Source organism: Babylonia areolata, chromosome 14, assembly GCF_041734735.1.
Source record: "Babylonia areolata isolate BAREFJ2019XMU chromosome 14, ASM4173473v1, whole genome shotgun sequence".
Lineage (NCBI taxonomy): Eukaryota > Metazoa > Mollusca > Gastropoda > Neogastropoda > Buccinidae > Babylonia > Babylonia areolata.
Window position 1 is genome coordinate 31,333,368 of NC_134889.1, and position 17,500 is coordinate 31,350,867.

Below are 17,500 nucleotides of genomic sequence, written 5' to 3' on the forward strand. Positions count from 1 at the left end.
GTCTTCTGTGTGTCTACGTGTGTGTATGTGTGTGTGTGTGTGTGTGTGTGTGTGTGTGTGTGTGTGTGTGTGTGTGTGTGTGTGTGTGTGTGTGTGTGTGTGCTTGCGTGCGTGCGTGCGTGCGTGTGTGTGTGTGCGTGTGTGTGTGTGTGTGTGTGTGTGTGTGTGTGTGTGTGTGTGTGTGTGTGTGTGTATTTTGCATGAACTGCACTTTTGCTACAGCATCCTGGACGTTCTTCCGGGTTCACTATGCAGTCTCCTCAACCAGAATGTCGTTTGTTGACACAACCATACAATTACAAAAAGAAAAATCCTCTTAGAAACTTGTTGTTGTTGTCGTTGTTGTTGGTGTTGTTGTTGTTGTTGTTGTTGATGGCATTACTACTATTTGCTATTGTTGGAGAAATGTCAATGAAGAATATGTGTGCTTTTTGGTTTTTTCTTGTTTTTTTAATACACGGAGACACACGCGCGCACACTCAAACACACACACACACACACACACACACACACACACACACACAGAGAGAGAGAGAGAGAGAGAGAGAGAGAGCAACCGAGTCCATAGGCGAACTGTGAAAAGTGAATCGAGGTCACCATTTTTAGTGATAGGCGAATTGGGAACAGGCGAATCGGAATGACACTATTTGCTTCAATAATACGCAAGCCCCCCATGCCCCCCACCCCCACCCCCTGCCTACCCTATCTCCCACCCCCACCCCCACCCCCGACCCCCGACCCCCCTCGTCCCACCATGAAGCCAATGGTTGCAAGAACGCCACAGTCTCTAACGCACAGTGGAGAGGGGTGGCCAGAGTGATAACGCGTCCGCATAGGAACCGAAGAGACTGAGCGCACAGGTTCGAATCCCACACTGGCCAGTATTTTCTCTTTCTCTCTCTACTGGGCTTTGAGTGGTGTTCAGAACGCTAGTCATTCGGATCAGACAATATACATAGGGTCCATATTATGTAGCATGCGCTTAGTGAAAAAAAAAAGGAAAAGAAAGACAGAAAAGAACAAAATAGCATGGCAACAAAAGGTTTGTCCCTGGTATGATTATGAAAAAAAAAAAACTTTGAAAGGTAAACAAATACACTTTGAAGGCAGAAAAAAAATGGGGTAAATAGGTGGCGCTGTACTGTAGCGATCACTATCCCAAGGGAGAGCATCCCGAATTTAACACAGACACAAATTTCTTGTGACAAAAGAGTAACACAAATCAATTCAATACAATACAATATAATAATAATAATAATAATAATAATAATAATAATAATAATAATAATAATGGCATTTATATAGCGCTGAATCTTGTGCAGAGACAAATCAAAGCGCTTTCGCACCAGTCATTCACACGCATGCGTTACTCTAAAACTGGAGAAACTAAAGACAAGGAAGAGGCAGGGAAGGGAGGCTATTTTGGGAAGAGGTGGGTTTTAAGGCCAGACTTGAAAGAGCTGAGTTTGGAGACTTGGCGAAGCGAAAGAGGAAGTTCATTCAAACTGCAAGGTCCAGAGTCAGAGAAATAACGGTGGCCAACAGTCAAGTGTTTGAATCTGGGTATGTGTAAACATTGTGGATCCGAAGCCGATCGTAGTGACCGAGATGGAGTGTAGAGATGAAGGCAGCCACAGATATAGGAAGGGGCAGATTTGTGATTACATTTATAACAATGCAATACAATACAATACAATACAATACAATAAAGCCAGCGATGCAGGGGGTGGGGGGTGTAAGAGGGGCGGTGAGGTGGTGGCAGTACTACTGGTACATAAATAGAATAACTCCTGGGAGTTTCTTGGGGATGTTGTACTTTGTTCAGTTCCTCTAATCCCCAAAATGACCCCCCACCCCCATCCCTCCGTCAAAGTCTGTCTTGATTTTTCAAGAAAGGCGCACCATAACACACTTTTTGTTGATTGATTGATTGATTGATTTATGTATTTACTTGTTTATTCATTCATTCATTCACTCATCTTCTTTTTTTAAGGAGATAACAGAGGATGCGTAAACATTCTGCAAATGAGCAGGATAGTCTCAGTATCCCTGCTGGAAGGCTCTTTCCCGCTATTTATTCATTCATTTATCTCTCTATTTATTCATTAATTTTATGTATTAATTCATCCATCTGTTTGTCTAGATTAAAGATTTTCCAATTGAAAAAAAGGGATGGAGTGTATGCGGGGCATGGCGTAGATTTTAACAATGAAGAAGCAAACAAACAAACACCACCACCAACAACAACAACAATAACAAAAAACAACAACAACAACAAGAACGGGTTGCCCTGAAAAGTGATAACTCCAAAGGTGTTAATGTTTCCGGGATCGACTTCAGTGGAGTCAGAACACGGTACCTGTCTGCGCATATTCATTACCAGGCACCAGAGGAAATTTGCAGAAGAAACAAAATCTGTATCGTGTCCATAGGAATAATAATCGACTCAAAAGCCACGCGTGTCCAGATTGCTGTGTCAAGGAGAAGAAACTTATTTTACTTTCAGACACGGAATGGTATGTGACACACCCTTCATACTATCCTTTCCTGACACGATTGTAACTGTATCCACCAAATACACCTCGGAAACCAAAAACCATATTTCATATCCTTGTACCGGATATAATTAAAACAACATTTTGTTAAAAGAAAACAAAAACAAAAGAAAGGAAAACAAACAAACAAAAAACGATGAATGGTAATAATATACTTTTTTATAATTAATTTGATTTCAGCACATCCCCTTGATTAATTGAAAAAAAAAAATCCAGGGAGCGAGAGAGAGAGAGAGAGAGAGAGAGAGAGAGAGTGTGTGTGTGTGTGTGTGTGTGTGTGTGTGTGTGTGTGTGTGTGTGTGTGTGTGTGTTCAATCGATCTTGTGAGTAGTTTCATTGGCAGACGATCCAACAGCAGTCACATCACGACTTCTAATGGCGGCTGTGGTGCTAGGGTGGCATTGAGGAAGAGGATATGAGGGATGGCGGTACAAGGAGGCAGAATCCTCTCTCTCTCTATCTCTCTCTCTCTCTCTCTCTCTCTCTCTCTCTCTCTCTCTCTCTCTCTGTCTCTCTCTCTCTCTCTCTCTCTCTGTCTCTGTGTGTGTGTGTGTGTGTGTGTGTGTGTGTGTGTGTGTGTTTCTCTCTCGTTTCTCTCTCTCTGTCTGTGTCTCTGTGTGTGTCTCTCTCTCTGTCTCTCTGTCTCTCTCTCCGTCTCTCTCTCTCTCTCTCTCTCTCTCTCTCTCTCTCTCTCTCTGTCTGTCTCTTTCTCTGTCTCTGTCTCTCTCTTTCTTTATGTGTGTGTCTCTCTCTGTCTCTGTCTCTGTGTGTCTCTCTCTGTCTCTCTGTCTCTGTCTTTCTTTCTCTCTCTCTTTCTCTCTGTCTCTCTGTCTGGCTGGCTGGCTGGCTGGCTGGCTGGCTCTCTCTCTCTCTCTCTCTCTCTCTCTCTCTCTCTCTCTCTCTCTCTCTCTCTCTCTCTCTCTCTCTCCCTCTCTGAGATGGAAGAAAACAGATTACCTAAACAGTGCTATAACATGTTATTATCCGTGGTAGAAAGAGGTAAAAAATGTTGTGCAATGGATATCAAAGATATATTATGTACCACTGGCTTTCAGTGTGTTTGGATAAACCAAGGTGCTGGGATAAACAAAGCTTTCTTAATGCTTTTAAGCAACGATTGATATACATATTCATACAGGAATGGTCATCTGCAATACGAGAACCACAGGTATGAATTTTATAGAACGTTAAAGGATGATTTTGGAAAAAGAAATATATTTATTGAGTGTTGATGTAGTGTGCTTCAGGATAGCCCTTTCCGACATTAGACTTGGAGTATTGCCTGTTAACAGCAACTTAAACAGATATAGTGAAAACCTTGAAAGCAAACGATGCCCATGTTGTGGTCACAGAATCGAAAACGAACACCACTTTATTTTTGTTTGCCCATTATTCAATGACTTGAGGCAGAAGTTCCAAAATGATTTCCTAAATTTACCCATAAGCATAATGTTAGAGAGGAAAAACGATAACTTAAGTCGCCAAGTTGGCAAATTCATTTTCCATGCTGTAAGAAGGAGACAACAAATCAATGCAAGTTAACGGATTTTTTCAATACCGCCCTAAGAAATGTGTTTCTCGTATTTCATTGAACCGTGAATGACTATGTTATTGGTACTTTAGAATGTGTGCCGTGCAGTGAATTAACTTTATACTCAATCTGGAAAATGACTTCATAATTAATAAGAAAAAAAAAAAGTTCGTATATACTGTGTTTAAAATGAAGTCATTTCATAGTCTGTAAATGAGCTGCTGGATTACCCATCTCCTCTTCCCCCATCCCTCATCCCCCATCCCTCATCCCCCATCCCTCATCCCCCATTCCTCTTCCCCCATCTCCTCTTCCCCCATCCCTCTTCCCCCATCCCTCTTCCCCCATCTCCTCTTCCCCCATTCCTCTTCCCCCATCCATATTCCCCCATCCCTATTCCCCCATCCCTATTCCCCCATTCCTCTTCCCCCATCCATCTTCCCCCATCCATCTTCCCCCATCCCTATTCCCCCATCCCTATTCCCCCATCCCTATTCCCCCATTCCTCTTCCCCCATCCCTATTCCCCCATCCATCTTCCCCCATCCCTATTCCCCCATCCCTATTCCCCCATTCCTCTTCCCCCATCCCTATTCCCCCATCCATCTTCCCCCATCCCTATTCCCCCATCCATCTTCCCCCATCCATCTTCCCCTTCCCCAATGTGTATGTATGCCTATGGCTGAACAACACATTAAACATCTGAATCTGAATCGCTCTCTTTCTCTCTCTGTGTGTTTGTCTCTCTCTCTGTCTGTGTCTCTCTCTGTGTCTCTCTTTCTTTCTGTCTCTCTTTCTCTATATATCTCTCTGTCTCTCTCTTTGTCTGTCTCTCTCTCTCTGTCTCTCTTTGTCTCTCTGTCTGTCTGTCTGTCTCTCTCTCTCTCTCTGTCTCTTTCTCTCTCTCTCTCTCTCTCTCTCTCTCTCTCTCTCTCTCTCTCTCTCTTGTTTCACCTTGTGCACTTGTATAAGTTTAATAATGTTGTATATTGCACCCTTTCTTAAGGGGCGACGGCCTATATGAATAGATCATCCGATTCTCTCTCTCTCTCTCTCTCTCTCTCTCTCTCTCTCTCTCTCTCTCTCTCTCTCTCTCTCTCTCTCTCTCTCTGTCTTGAACAAGTTTATCATTGCATTGGAATGCACTAATGTGCGATACCACCACCACCACCACCACTACCACCACCACCATCATCACAGCAACCTCCCAGTCTACTCAAACTTCAAGTCCGACAGGCGCAATAGCCGAGTGGTTAAAGTGTTCGACTTTCAATCTGAGGGTCCCGGGTTCGAATCTCGGTAACGGCGCCTTGTGGGTAAAGAGTGAAGATTTTTACGATCCACCCAGGTCAACATATGCGCAGACCTGCTTTTACCTGAACTCCCTTGCGTATACGCAAGCAGAAGATCAAATACGCATTTTAAAGATCCTGTAATCCTTGTCAGCGTTCGGTGGGTTATGGAAACAAGAACATTCCCAGCATGCACACCCCCGAAAACGGTGTATGGCTGCCTACATGGCGTTGTAAAAACGGACAAACACGTAAACGCCCACGCGCGTTTACAAACGAGTGAACGTGGGAGTTGCAGCCCTGGAACGAAGCAGGAGAAATTTCTAGTCCCCATTCCAGTGCCCTCCTCTACCTCCCAGATCCCCCCCACCCCACCCCCATACCCCCACTCCCCCAATATCCTACTCTAGCTACCACCCCCTCCCAACCCTCACCCCCCCTCCCCCAGTATCCGACTCTACACTTGGTTGTTTTCCACTCCCTCAGACAATACAACCAATTAGTTCCAGAACCATGTTCTGCTGGAACCGTTTCCACTCTCTTGAATTAGTTTTCTTTCCTTTACTACATTTGGAAACCAACAAAAAAAAATCATATCAAAGGCAAGAGAGAGGGAGATAGAGAGGGGTAGAGAGAGAGAGAGAGAGAGAGAGAGAGAGAGAGAGAGAGAGAGAGAGAGAGAGAGAGAGAGAGAGAGATCAATAAGCTCAAAACACTCTACTCGTTTTGCTTAATTAAGAACCATTGATTAATTAAACTCTTTCATGTGTGTATTTCTGGTCTCTCCCCACTTTCTCATTGATTGTGGATGGATGTGAGTGTGTGGTAGGGGGTGTGGGGTGGGTGGCGTGGGGGGGTCGTTGAGGAAGTGGCAGGGGAGGGGTGGTGGTTTCACCATTTCATTCCTTAAATATGGTTCCCCATACGTGATATCAGACATCCTGAACACTGTTGAAGTTTGACTTCTAAGGACACTATTCGAGAGTTACACAAAGCTTTTAATCTACTTTAAATTTACTTTTAGTCATGATGTCACTTGCGCGCGCATGTGTGTGTGTGTGTGTGTGTGTGTGTGTGTGTGTGTGTGTGTGTGTGTGTGTGTGTGTGTGTGTGTGTGTGTGTGTGTGTGTGTGTGTGTGTGTGTGTGTGATTGGGGGTGAGTTGGGATGGAGAGGAAAGAGGGGGTAGGGAAGGGTAGAAGGGTGGGAGAGTGTAAGCAAGTCAGCGTCTCTGAGCGCACACATTTGTAAGCCTTGTTGTCTTTCTCACCTTTGAGGCTGTATGTATGAAAGTATCGAATTCGTGTGGAAGTTACGATTTTGTTGAAAACCTTGTTGTTGTTGTTGTTGTTGTTGTTGTTGTTGTTGTTGTTGTTGTTGTTGTTGTTGTTGTTGTTGTTGTTGTTCTTCTTCTTCTTCTTCTTCTTCTTCTTCTTCTTCTTCTTCTTCTTCTTCTTCTTCTTCTTCTTCTTTTTCTTCTTCTTCCTCGTTGTCGACGTCGTCTTTGTTTCTGTCTCTCTGTCATGCGTCTCTTGAAATTCTTCTTGTTCTCCTCCTCTTTCTCTTTCTTCTTCTTCTTCTTCTTCTTCTTCTTCTTCTTCTTCTTCTTCTTCTTCTTCCGTCCCTTCTCTCCCTCTCTCTCTCTCCCCCTCTCTCTCTCTCGCTCTCTGTCTCTCTCTTCCTCTCTCTCTCTCTCTCCCTCTCTCCCCTCTCCCCGTCTCTCTCGTTCTCTTGTGTTTCTAGTCTCTTTCTGACTCTACCTACACCACCACCCCCAGCCCCCCATACCCCTCTTCCCTCGCCCACCATCTTTATCTCTCTTTCTGTCAGTGCTCGGCACTCTCTTCTATTTCCATCTTTTCTTTCCCCTCCAGGACTTCCACTTTTTTTTCTTTTTTTTTTTTGTTCTTTTTTTTTTTTTTGTGCACTTTTTCTGTGCTCATGTGTCCTGTTCAGTTTTGTTTTCGCGTTGTTCTTTTCCCACTACCCACCTGCTCACTTTCTAAATTCACTCCACCTCTTTCCAGTCCTGTCGTCCAGTCTCTTCTTTTTTCCTTTCTCTCTCCCTCCCTCTCTCTCTCTCTCTCTCTCTCTCTCTCTCTCTCTCTCTCTCTCTGATGTGTAAGTCGGCCAAAGTGCTAATGTCTTCACCGGTGGAAAATAAAGGTTCATTTATTAATTCATTCGTTCCTTCCTTCCTTCATTCGGTCATTCATTCATTCATTCATTCATTCTCTCTTTTTCTCTGTGTGTGTGTGTGTGTGTGTGTGTGTGTCTCCTTCTCTGTCTCTCTCTCTCCCTCTTTTTTCTTTCTCTCTCTCTCTCTCTACCCCCCTCTCTCTCTCCCTCTCTCTCCCCCTCTCTCTCTCGCTTTCTCTCTCTCTCTCCCTCTCTTCCCTCTCCCCGTCTCTCTCGTTCTCTTGTCTCTTTCTGACTCTACCTACACCCCCCCACCCCCCAGTCCCCCTACCCCTCTTCCCTCTTTCCAGTCCTGTCGTCCAGTCTCTTCTCACGCCCCCCCTCTCTCTCTCTCTCTCTCTCTCTCTCTTTCTTTGTATCTCTGTCTGTCTCTCTCTGTCTCTGTTTCTGTCTCTGTCTCTCTGTCTCTGTCCCTGTCTCTCTCTCTCTCTGTCCTTTTGTGTATGTATGTTTCGTTCTCCTTCTCTCTTTCTCTGTCTCTGTCTCTATCTCTCTCTCTCTCTGTCTCCCTCTCTCTCTGTGTGTCTCTGTCTGTGTCTCTGTCTCTCTCTCTCTCTCTCTTTCTATCTCTGTCTCTGTCTGTCTGTCTCTCTCTCTTTCTCTCTCTGTCTCTGCCTCTCTGTCTCTGCCTCTCTCTCTCTCTGTCACTCTCCCCCTCTCTCTCTCTCTCTTTCTCTCTCTCCCTCTTTTTTCTTTCTCCCTCTCTCTCCTCTCTCTCTTTCTCTCCCCCTCTCTCTCTGTCTCCCCCTCTCTCTCTGTCTCTCTGTCTCTCTTTGTTTTCTCAAACTTCCAGCGAATTTGACACCCCCACCCCCTCTTTCCCTACAGTTCTTTCCTCTCTCTCTCTCTCTCTCTCTCTCTCTCTCTCTCTCTCTCTCTCTCTCTATCTATCTATCTATCTATCTATCACTCTATCTCTCGTTGTTTTATTTTGTCTTTCTTTCTCTCTGACCCTCCACCGCTATCCCCTTGTTCCCCTGAAGCTGCACATCTGTTCTTTTCTTTTCCTGAGTCTTTGTCTCTGTCTGTCTGTCTATCTTATTTAGTTAGTTAGTTAGTTAGTTAGTTAGTTAGTTAGTTAGTTAGTTAGTTAGTTAGTTATTCATTTATTTGTTTATTTATTTATGTACGCTTATAGTTGGCTTCATCAGGTTTTTGCGCCTTAAGCATGTTATTAGTAGTGATAGTAGTTACTTTTTTATGTATTTATCTATTATTTATTCATCTTTTTTTTCTTCTTTTTTTCCCTCAAGGCCTGACTAAGCGCGTTGGGTTATGCCGCTGGTCAGGCATCTGCTTGGCAGATGTGGTGTAGCGTATATGGATTTGTCCGAACGCAGTGACGCCTTCTTGAGCTACTGAAACTGAAACTGTCTGTCTGTCTGTCTGTCTGTCTGTCTCTTTCTTCTCTCTCTCTCTCTCTCTCTCTCTCTCTCTCTCTCTCTCTCTCTCTCTCGTTAACTCACTGAGTACGGCCAGTCCTCTCTTCTCCTCTACACAGACCCCTCGGATGTCCAGTGGGTGTCTGAATGACCCAACCTTTAGCTTCCGTCGTCAGAAGTGTGGTATTCTTTGTCAACATTCACGTCTTCAGTATAAGAACCTTCCGCTTGCAATATTTTGATGATGGTAATTGGGGTGAAACGCTGTTAACGTCGTCTCTTTCGCCGTTCGTATGGAAAGAGTTAATTGATTTTATCTCTCTTTCTCTTTTCCTCTCTTTCTCTTTTTTCTTCGATCCTCTACTACTGTCCCCTTGTACCTCCGTTGGTGTTCGTCTGTCCTGTGTTGTTTTTTGTTGTTTTTTTACATTATAGTTATTATTTATTTATTTATTTGTGTAAGCTTATCTATCATTTATTCACCTTTTTTTTTTCTTTTCTTTTTTTTTTTCCTCAAGGCCTGACTAAGCGCGTTGGGTTACGCTGCTGGTCAGGCATCTGCTTGGCAGATGTGGTGTAGCGTATATGGATTTGTCCGAACGCAGTGACACCTCCTTGAGCTACTGAAACTGAAACTGAAACTGTCCTCTGTGTGTGTGTGTGTTTGTTTTTGGGTTTTTTTGTTTGTTTTTTGTTTTTTTTTTACTGTCTTTGTCTCTTTGTTTCTATCTAATATCAAAGTGTAAAGACATTAAAACTCATAGCAATGGCAGCCATAGCCACATCCTTGTTTCGCTTGATCGATTAACTTATCTTTTACGAAGTGCATTAAGAAATCTTCTGTGATTGTATTTCAAGCTTTATTTCAGTTTTCAACCCTACACTCATGACTCTGTCTCTGTCTATCTCTTTCTCCCTCTCTCTGTGTGTCTCTCTCTCTTTCTCTCTGTCTGTCTGTCTGTCTGTCTGTCTCTCTCTCTCTCTCTCTCTCTCTCTCTCTCTCTCTCTCTCTCTCTCTCTCTCTCTCTCTCTCTCTCTCATTCACTCTTTCTTCCTCCATCCGTTGTCCTCACAGCTGGCCACGTTATGGCTTCACCCATGTCATGCGGTATAACTGGATGGAGTGGGGCTGAGCTCTATATACACCCCTATATATGTATATATATATATATATATATATATATATATATATATATAGAGAGAGAGAGAGAGAGAGAGAGAGAGAGAGAGATAGATAGAGAGAGAGAGAGAGATATTTTAGATATATATAGATATATATATATAGAGAGAGATATAGAGAGAGATATAGATATAGATAATGGAGTGATGGCCTAGAAGTAACGCGTCCGCCTAAGAATCGAGAGAATCTGAGCGCGTGGGATCGAATCACGGCTCAGCCGCCGATATTTTCTCCCCCTCCACTGGACCTTGAGTGGTGGTCTGGACGCTAGTTATTCGGATGAGACGATAAACCGAGGTCCCGTGTGCAGCATGCACTTAGCACACGTAAAAGATCCCACGGCAACAAAATGGTTGTTCCTGACAGAATTCTGTAGAAAAATACACTTCGATAGGAAAAAGAAATCAAACTGCACGAAGGAAAAACAAATTATAAAAAAGGGTTGCTCTGTAGTGTAGCGACGCGCTCTGCCCGGGGAGAGCAGCCCTAATTTCACACAGAGGAATCTGTTGTGATAAAAAGAGAAATACACACACACACACACACACACACACACACACACACACACACACACACACACACACAGAGAGAGAGAGAGAGAGAGAGAGAGAGAGAGAGAGAGAGAGAGAGAGAGATTTATATATAAAGATTTGAATATTCATACATGTTGTGTTATTTGCTATTGTTGTTGTTTGTATTTTTATGTGGGATATCGTGTCATGCATAAAATTGTGCTTTTCAAAATTAATGTGATTCATGTTCACACCCCTTCAAATGGCTTTGGTCTGACTGAATGCAATTCTGTTCTGTTCTCTGTCTCTCTCTGTCTCTCTCTGCCTGTCTCTGTCTCTTTCTCTCTAATCTCCTCTCTGTCTCTTTGTCTCTGTCTCTTCTGTCTCTCTCTTTTTTTTTCTCTCTCCCCCTCTCTTTCTTTTTTTCTCTTTTCCTCTCTCTTTTTTAAGTTCTATATGTATCTCTGTCCATCTCTCTTTCTCTATCTCTCGCTTTCTGTCTTTATGTCCCCCTCTCTGTCTTTGAAGAAGAAGAACGAGGGCGAGGACGAGAAGGAGGAGGAAAGAGATGTAGAATATTCTATGTTTGTGACATTGTTGCCCTCCCTTCTCTCATCTTTGTTCTGAATGTTTGTTCGTTTGTTTGTTGTTTCCTGCAGTCACCTTCTCCACCTTCAGGAGTCTGTACGTGCGCATGCCCCAGCTTCACCTCTCGGCGGTCCCCTCGCGTCTCGTGCCCAACGCGACCACGGAGCACTGCGCGCGCAGCTGCGTGGAGGAAGTGACCTTTGACTGCCGCTCCTTCGACCTTGACCATCTGCATCGCACGTGCTTGCTGTTCAACACGTCCTACGAGGATGGGAGGGCCTACTTGCAGGAGTCCCCTTCCGTTGATCACTATCGGAGTTAGTGCTGGCGTGTTGTTGTGTTTTTCTTTGTTGTTTTGTTGTTGTTGTTGTTGTTATGTTGTTGTTGTTTGTTTTTGTTTTGTTTTTTTTTGTTTTTTTTTGGGGGGGGGTGTTTTGTGTGTGTGGGGGGTGGGGGTGGGGGGGATAGGGGGTGTGTGTGTGGTGTTGTCTTGTTTGTGTTGTGTTGTTGTTGGTGGTGGTGGTGGTGGTATGTGGTGTGTTGTTGTGTTGGAATTGTGTGGTGTGTTGTTGTGGTGTGGTGTTGGTGGTTTTGGTTGTGGTGGTGGTGTGTGGTGTGCTGTTGTGTTGTGTTGTTGTTGGTGGTGGTGTGTGGTGTTGTGTTGTGTTATTGTTGTGTTGGAATTGTGTGGTGTGGTGTGGTGTTGTGTTGTTGTTGGTGGTGCGTGGTGTGTTGTTGTTGTGTTGGAATTGCGTGGTGTGTTTTGTGTTGTGTTGTTGTTGTTGGTGGTGGTGGTGTGTGTTGTGTTGTTGTGTTGTGTTGTTGTACCGGCACTCTTCTTGTCGTTGAAACACTTGTGTATCGATTGGTAGTGTGAATTCTGGTGACACTTCCCGCCAGGACAAAAGCGCACTTGTCAAACACGTACCGGCACTCTCCTTGTCGTTGAAACGCTCACCTCCCAGCACCCCTTTACCAGCAACGCCCTGTTATCGGCTGCACATATGTTTGATCACCCCACTTTTCAGTCTGATGGGCAGCTACATAAAACCTCTCTCCCTCCTTGTCCGATTGACCCAGCGTGAGAGAAGAGGTGTAAAACGTTGGCAAATTGGAATAGCATCTTCAGCAACCTCGGCGTTGCTTTGAAGGGAGGAAAGAGAGCAAGCACACTGCAATCATACTGGCAATATTTCGTCAATTTATGGTTGAAACCATTTATGGTGTTATGCTTGATATTTTTTGGATTGTTTTCGGAACAGTGGTTGTTGTTGTTTTTTTTATTGTCTTAAGTATCAGAACATGTGCAGAAGCACACACACACACACACACACACGCACACACACACACACACTGTTAGATAAACATATATGCAAAATAGTGTTATTAGCAGTCTTGGCAATTCCCCCGGCAGTATGAGAGTTACACTGACAATGGCAATGCCAGTACATGATGTACAGGCTTTTGAAAAATGATGTGGTCTGTGGCCTGCACACAAAATCTGTACTCATGATGCTGTTATCTTTGAACTCCAGTGTTGGTCCACAAATATGTCTGTCTCTGTCTCTCTGTGGACACCTGTTTGTTTGTTCATTCATGTACCTCTCTGTGTCTCGGTCTGTCTCTATGCTTGTCTTTCTCTCTCTGTTGCTGTCTCTGTCTCTCTCTTTCTCCCTCTCTGTCCGTCTCTTTGTCTGTCACTCTGTTTCTGCCCGTGTCTGTCTGTCTGTCTGTCTGTCTGTCTGTCTGTCTGCCTATCTGTCTGTCTATCTGTCTCTGTCTCTGCATCTGTCTGTCTGTCTCTATCTCTCTCTGTCTCCATCACTCTCATGGTATCTTTCCCTCCAGTCTCTCCACCATTAGTCTTTATGCTCAGTCTCCTCCCTGCTCTCTAAGGGATGGCCAGGAAGACGTTGGAAATGAGCACACACACAGAGAGAGAAATGAAAAGACTGTTGATGACTGTGTACATCACTGCCTGTGTCTCCCTTCATCAGTCGTACTGCCCTCACCATGTCCATCATGTGTTCTGCTCCATCCACTCCCAGGGGCTTTCTGTCTGACTGTCCCTCTCTGTGTGTCTTTTCGTATATGTCTGTTTGGTTCTCTCTCTGTCTCTTCTTCTTTCTCTGTCTCTGTCTCTCTCTGAATTTTTGTATATGTCTGTTTGGTTCTCTCTCCTTTTCTCTCTTTCTAGGTGTCTCTGCCCCCCCCCCCCCACCCCACCCCCGCCCCCTTCTCTATCTGTGTGTGTCTCTCTCTCTGTCTTTCTCTGTCTCTGTCTCTCTCTGTCTTTCTATGTCTCTCTGTCTCAGTCTGTCTGTCTCTGTCTGTCTCTGTCTCTCTGTCTCTGTCTCTCTATGTCTCTCTGTCTCTGTTTCTCTCTGTCTCTCTGTCTCTGTCTCTCTCTCTGTCTCTCTCTCTGTCTCTGTCTCTGTCTTTCTCTCCTCTCTCTAAGAGTGGCCAGGAAGACGTAGGAAATGAACAGAGAGAGAGAAAGAGAGAAAGAGAGAGAGAGAGAGAGAGAGAGAGAGAGAGGAAAAGACTGGTGATGACTGTGTACCTCACCGCCCGTGTCTCCCTTCATCAGTCACACTGCCCTCACCATGTCCATCATGTATTCTGCTCCATCCACACCAAGGGGCTGGGGGTGGGAGGGTGGGGGTAAGGGAAGAAAGGGAGAGACTGAAGAGGTGGAAGGACAGGAGATCTGTGTGGGGGAATAGAATAGAATATAATAGATTTTATTGTCATGAAACCGTAAGGTTTATAAGACACAAGTGCAATGGTGAATGAATGAATGAATAAAAAAAAACACCACTCAATTAATCAATCAGTTAATGCAGTAAATTGCAGCAGCATTCATAAACAAATTTTCCCAATCTTGTTCGTATATATTCATCATCTGTTAGCATCGCCTGACTGGGAATATGTTCTGTGTTATTCAAAATTTGAATATCCTTTAAAAATTGTTGCCTTAAGGTTTTATATTTAATACAATGATCAAGAAGATGGATTTCGTCTTCCAGATGTTACACTTGTTGCACAATCTGTCTTCTTGTGGAATATTTAAATATCTACCTTTCTCAATCTTTAGGGCATGCGCGCTTATTCTGAGTTTCGTTAAAGCTTGTCTGTGTTTTGTATCTGATATATTTAAAAGATAAGTTTCAGTTTTGTACTCTGCTACAATCGTATTGTAAAATTTTAGCTTTAATGTTTTGTTTTTTTCTCGTTTATCTTTCCAGCATTTGATATATTCATTTTCTTCTTTCTTTTTTTTTAATTTTTTATTATATATATATATATATATATATATATATATATATGTATATATATATATATATATATATATATATATATATATATATATATATATATATATATATGACATATTTCAGTCTATGTACGCTGAATGTGAATTGTTTTTTCCAAATGTGATCAAGGCCTATAATTTCGAGTATCTTTTTAACAAATATCAACCATCGGGAAGTTGTATTTTCTTGTTGGTACATGGACTTATATATTTTGTTGATGAGGGAAGTTTCTGGTAATTGAATAATGTGAATCCAATATGTAATAATTTGGCACATTATCTTTAAACTTATTGGGAATCTGCCCAGTTCACCTAACACAGGAAGCACCATAGCTTTTTTATGTACTCCAAGTATTTGCTTACAGAATTTACTGTGTAATTTTTCACGTGGAAACTTATTCGATAAGCAGTCGTCAAAAAGATGCGCTAAATCGAAAGAATCAGCCGGTTTGACTTGGTAAGGTAACCATACCTCCGCCCCATAAATCGATATTGGCGTTATCAAAGTATCATATAGCTTAGATATGGTACCTGGATTGATGTTGATATTTTTGAATGTTCTTCGTAAAGTATGCAATGATTTGTTTGCTTGTTTAGTTAGATGTTCTTGTGCTCATATCAGACTTACACTTTTGTGAAATATAACTCCTAAAATTAATATTTATATTCTTCTGCTGTTTGTATTATATCTTCCCCACAGTAGAAATATATTGGTACTCTTGGGCCAGATCTTGTAAAGACTACCACTCTCGTTTTTTTCTCTATTAATCCCCAACTATGGCAATATGTGTTCAAATTTTGTAATTTTTGTTGCAATCCTTTTTCTTGTTAAAGACAGAATACCCAGATCGTCAGCATAAAGTAAACATGGTACATTGCTGGGTGAAGCAGCATTGGATTTTGGAGAATCGTTACTTTCCATATATTTTACAATATCATCTATGAAAATTTAAATAAAGTTGCGCTTAGTGTATTGCCCTGTTGTACACCCTTCTGTACAGTTATTTCTGTGCTGAGACCTTCGTATGAATTTGTTTGAATTTTGGAATTATCATACATGTCTTTAATTACATCAAAGCATTTTCCAGTTATGCCCATTCTTTTCAAATTTAGGAACAGGGCATTGTGCCAGACATTATCAAAGGCTTTTTTCAAAATCCACAAAACAACCGTATAATCTACCTTTTTTTTTTTTTTTTTTTTACTTTGATTACTTCATTAATGATCTTTTTTAGAATGAAGATTTGATCAGTTGTTCTATAGTGTTTCCGAAATCCAATTTGTTCCTTTGTTAGGCGTTCACCTTGTTCTAGGTACTCAGTTATTCGATTATTTAATATTGTGCAGAATACTTTTCTCAAGGTATTGGTTAAAGTTATTCCCCTATAATTATTTGGATCTCCAGGGTTCCCATTTTTAAACCATTTTTCCAACATTCTGGATATATACCTTCAGTGAAAATAATGTTAACCATTTTTTAAATGATATGGATAGTTATTGGAAGACTTGTTTTGATCATTTCGTTTGTAATTCCGTCCAATCCTGGTGATTTATTATTTTTTTGATGCTTGCACGCTTTCTTGATTTATTTGTTTGATATTATTAAGTTGATATTTGAAAGCAGACTCTCATCTGTTTGACTCTTTTTAAGTTCGTTTCTGATTTTTTTTTTTTTTGCCTTTTGCTTTTCTTCTATATTCACCTCTTTGCCAATGAGCTTTTCCAGATGTGCAATCCATATGGATGTATTCAACTGACATTTGCGTGTGACATTCTCGCCTGCAGTTTGTAAACTTTTTAATGTTTTCCAGGCGGTGTTCGGATCTTTATAAAGGACGTCGCTGATTTTATTCACAAGATCATTTGTGTACATTCTTTTCTTTCGTCTTAACAGTCTATTATAGATCTTACGTTTGGAAAATTATTTTTTGCATAGGGATTTATTACGTGGATGCCTGTTTATGGCATTTAGTATTGATCTAAGATCTTTCCTGTGTTCATAACATTCACTATCAAACCATTTTTTAATGTTTTTTCTTTCGCGCTTACGAACGTTCGTTTTCTTCCTAAGACTTATATTAGCCGCAAATTTCATCATTTGTGTAAAATCATTAATAGTATTGTTTAGTGCTAGTTTAGAAATACCGGTTTCATTTTCAATATACGTATCTAATCTCGTCTGAGAAGGCATCCCATGAGTATCGGTGTGTGACGTCTTCAGCTTTAAACGTATCTTTTCGAGGCGTTTTAACTGATACCGAATCCCTTTCTGATTTTGTCAAAATCCAGTTACAAAAAAACTTAATTCCATCGGACAGTGATCTGAAAAAGGGGTTGAACTTTCATATGTAAGATGTATTTTTTCATAGTGTTAGAACAAATAAAATAATCAACAACACTACAGCCATTTGGACTATAGCATGTAAAGTGTCCATCTAAATCACCCAGTGTTCTTCCATTGAGGATACACAAATTATTGTCAATGCATATGGACACAAGTCTTCTACCAGCTTTTTGCACAGAGCCATCCATTGAATTTCTGTTGTATATCAAATCACAATGATCATTATAAGGTAAGTTACATCTGTTGTTTTCATGTTCCATTTTTATGAAATCTGGTGTCCCAGCTGTTTGTGCATTGAAATCTCCACAAAGTATGATGTTTCCCATTTCCTTGATTTCTTCGACGTTTTCTTCTAACTTATCCCAGATGTCCGTGGTATTATCTTTTCTAAAAGAGGATGTTTTGGAGGAATGTAGGAACATCCCACAAAAGTGTCGTCGTTGTCATTGGTGCTTGGTATCTTTATCCACACAATGTCGCTGTTACTGCTTGGCAGTATTTTGATGTTCTTTCTTAAATCTTCTTTAATGTAAATTGATAACCCCCCCCACCCCCCCGGGGGGGAAGGGATGTAATGAGTGGGCGGGTATAGACGGGTGGGCC

The 17,500-nt window shown here is 42.0% G+C and overlaps 1 protein-coding gene across 1 annotated transcript in view; it reads left to right on the plus strand.

Annotated features, from left to right (window-relative positions):
* The window catches only part of LOC143289680 (uncharacterized), a 236,534-nt gene that overhangs the window by 36,005 nt on the left and 183,029 nt on the right, over positions 1–17,500 (plus strand). The window contains exon 2 of the mRNA XM_076598728.1: positions 11,309–11,554. Coding sequence (XP_076454843.1) covers positions 11,309–11,554 — 246 coding nt within the window. The remainder of the gene's footprint in view (positions 1–11,308; positions 11,555–17,500) is intronic.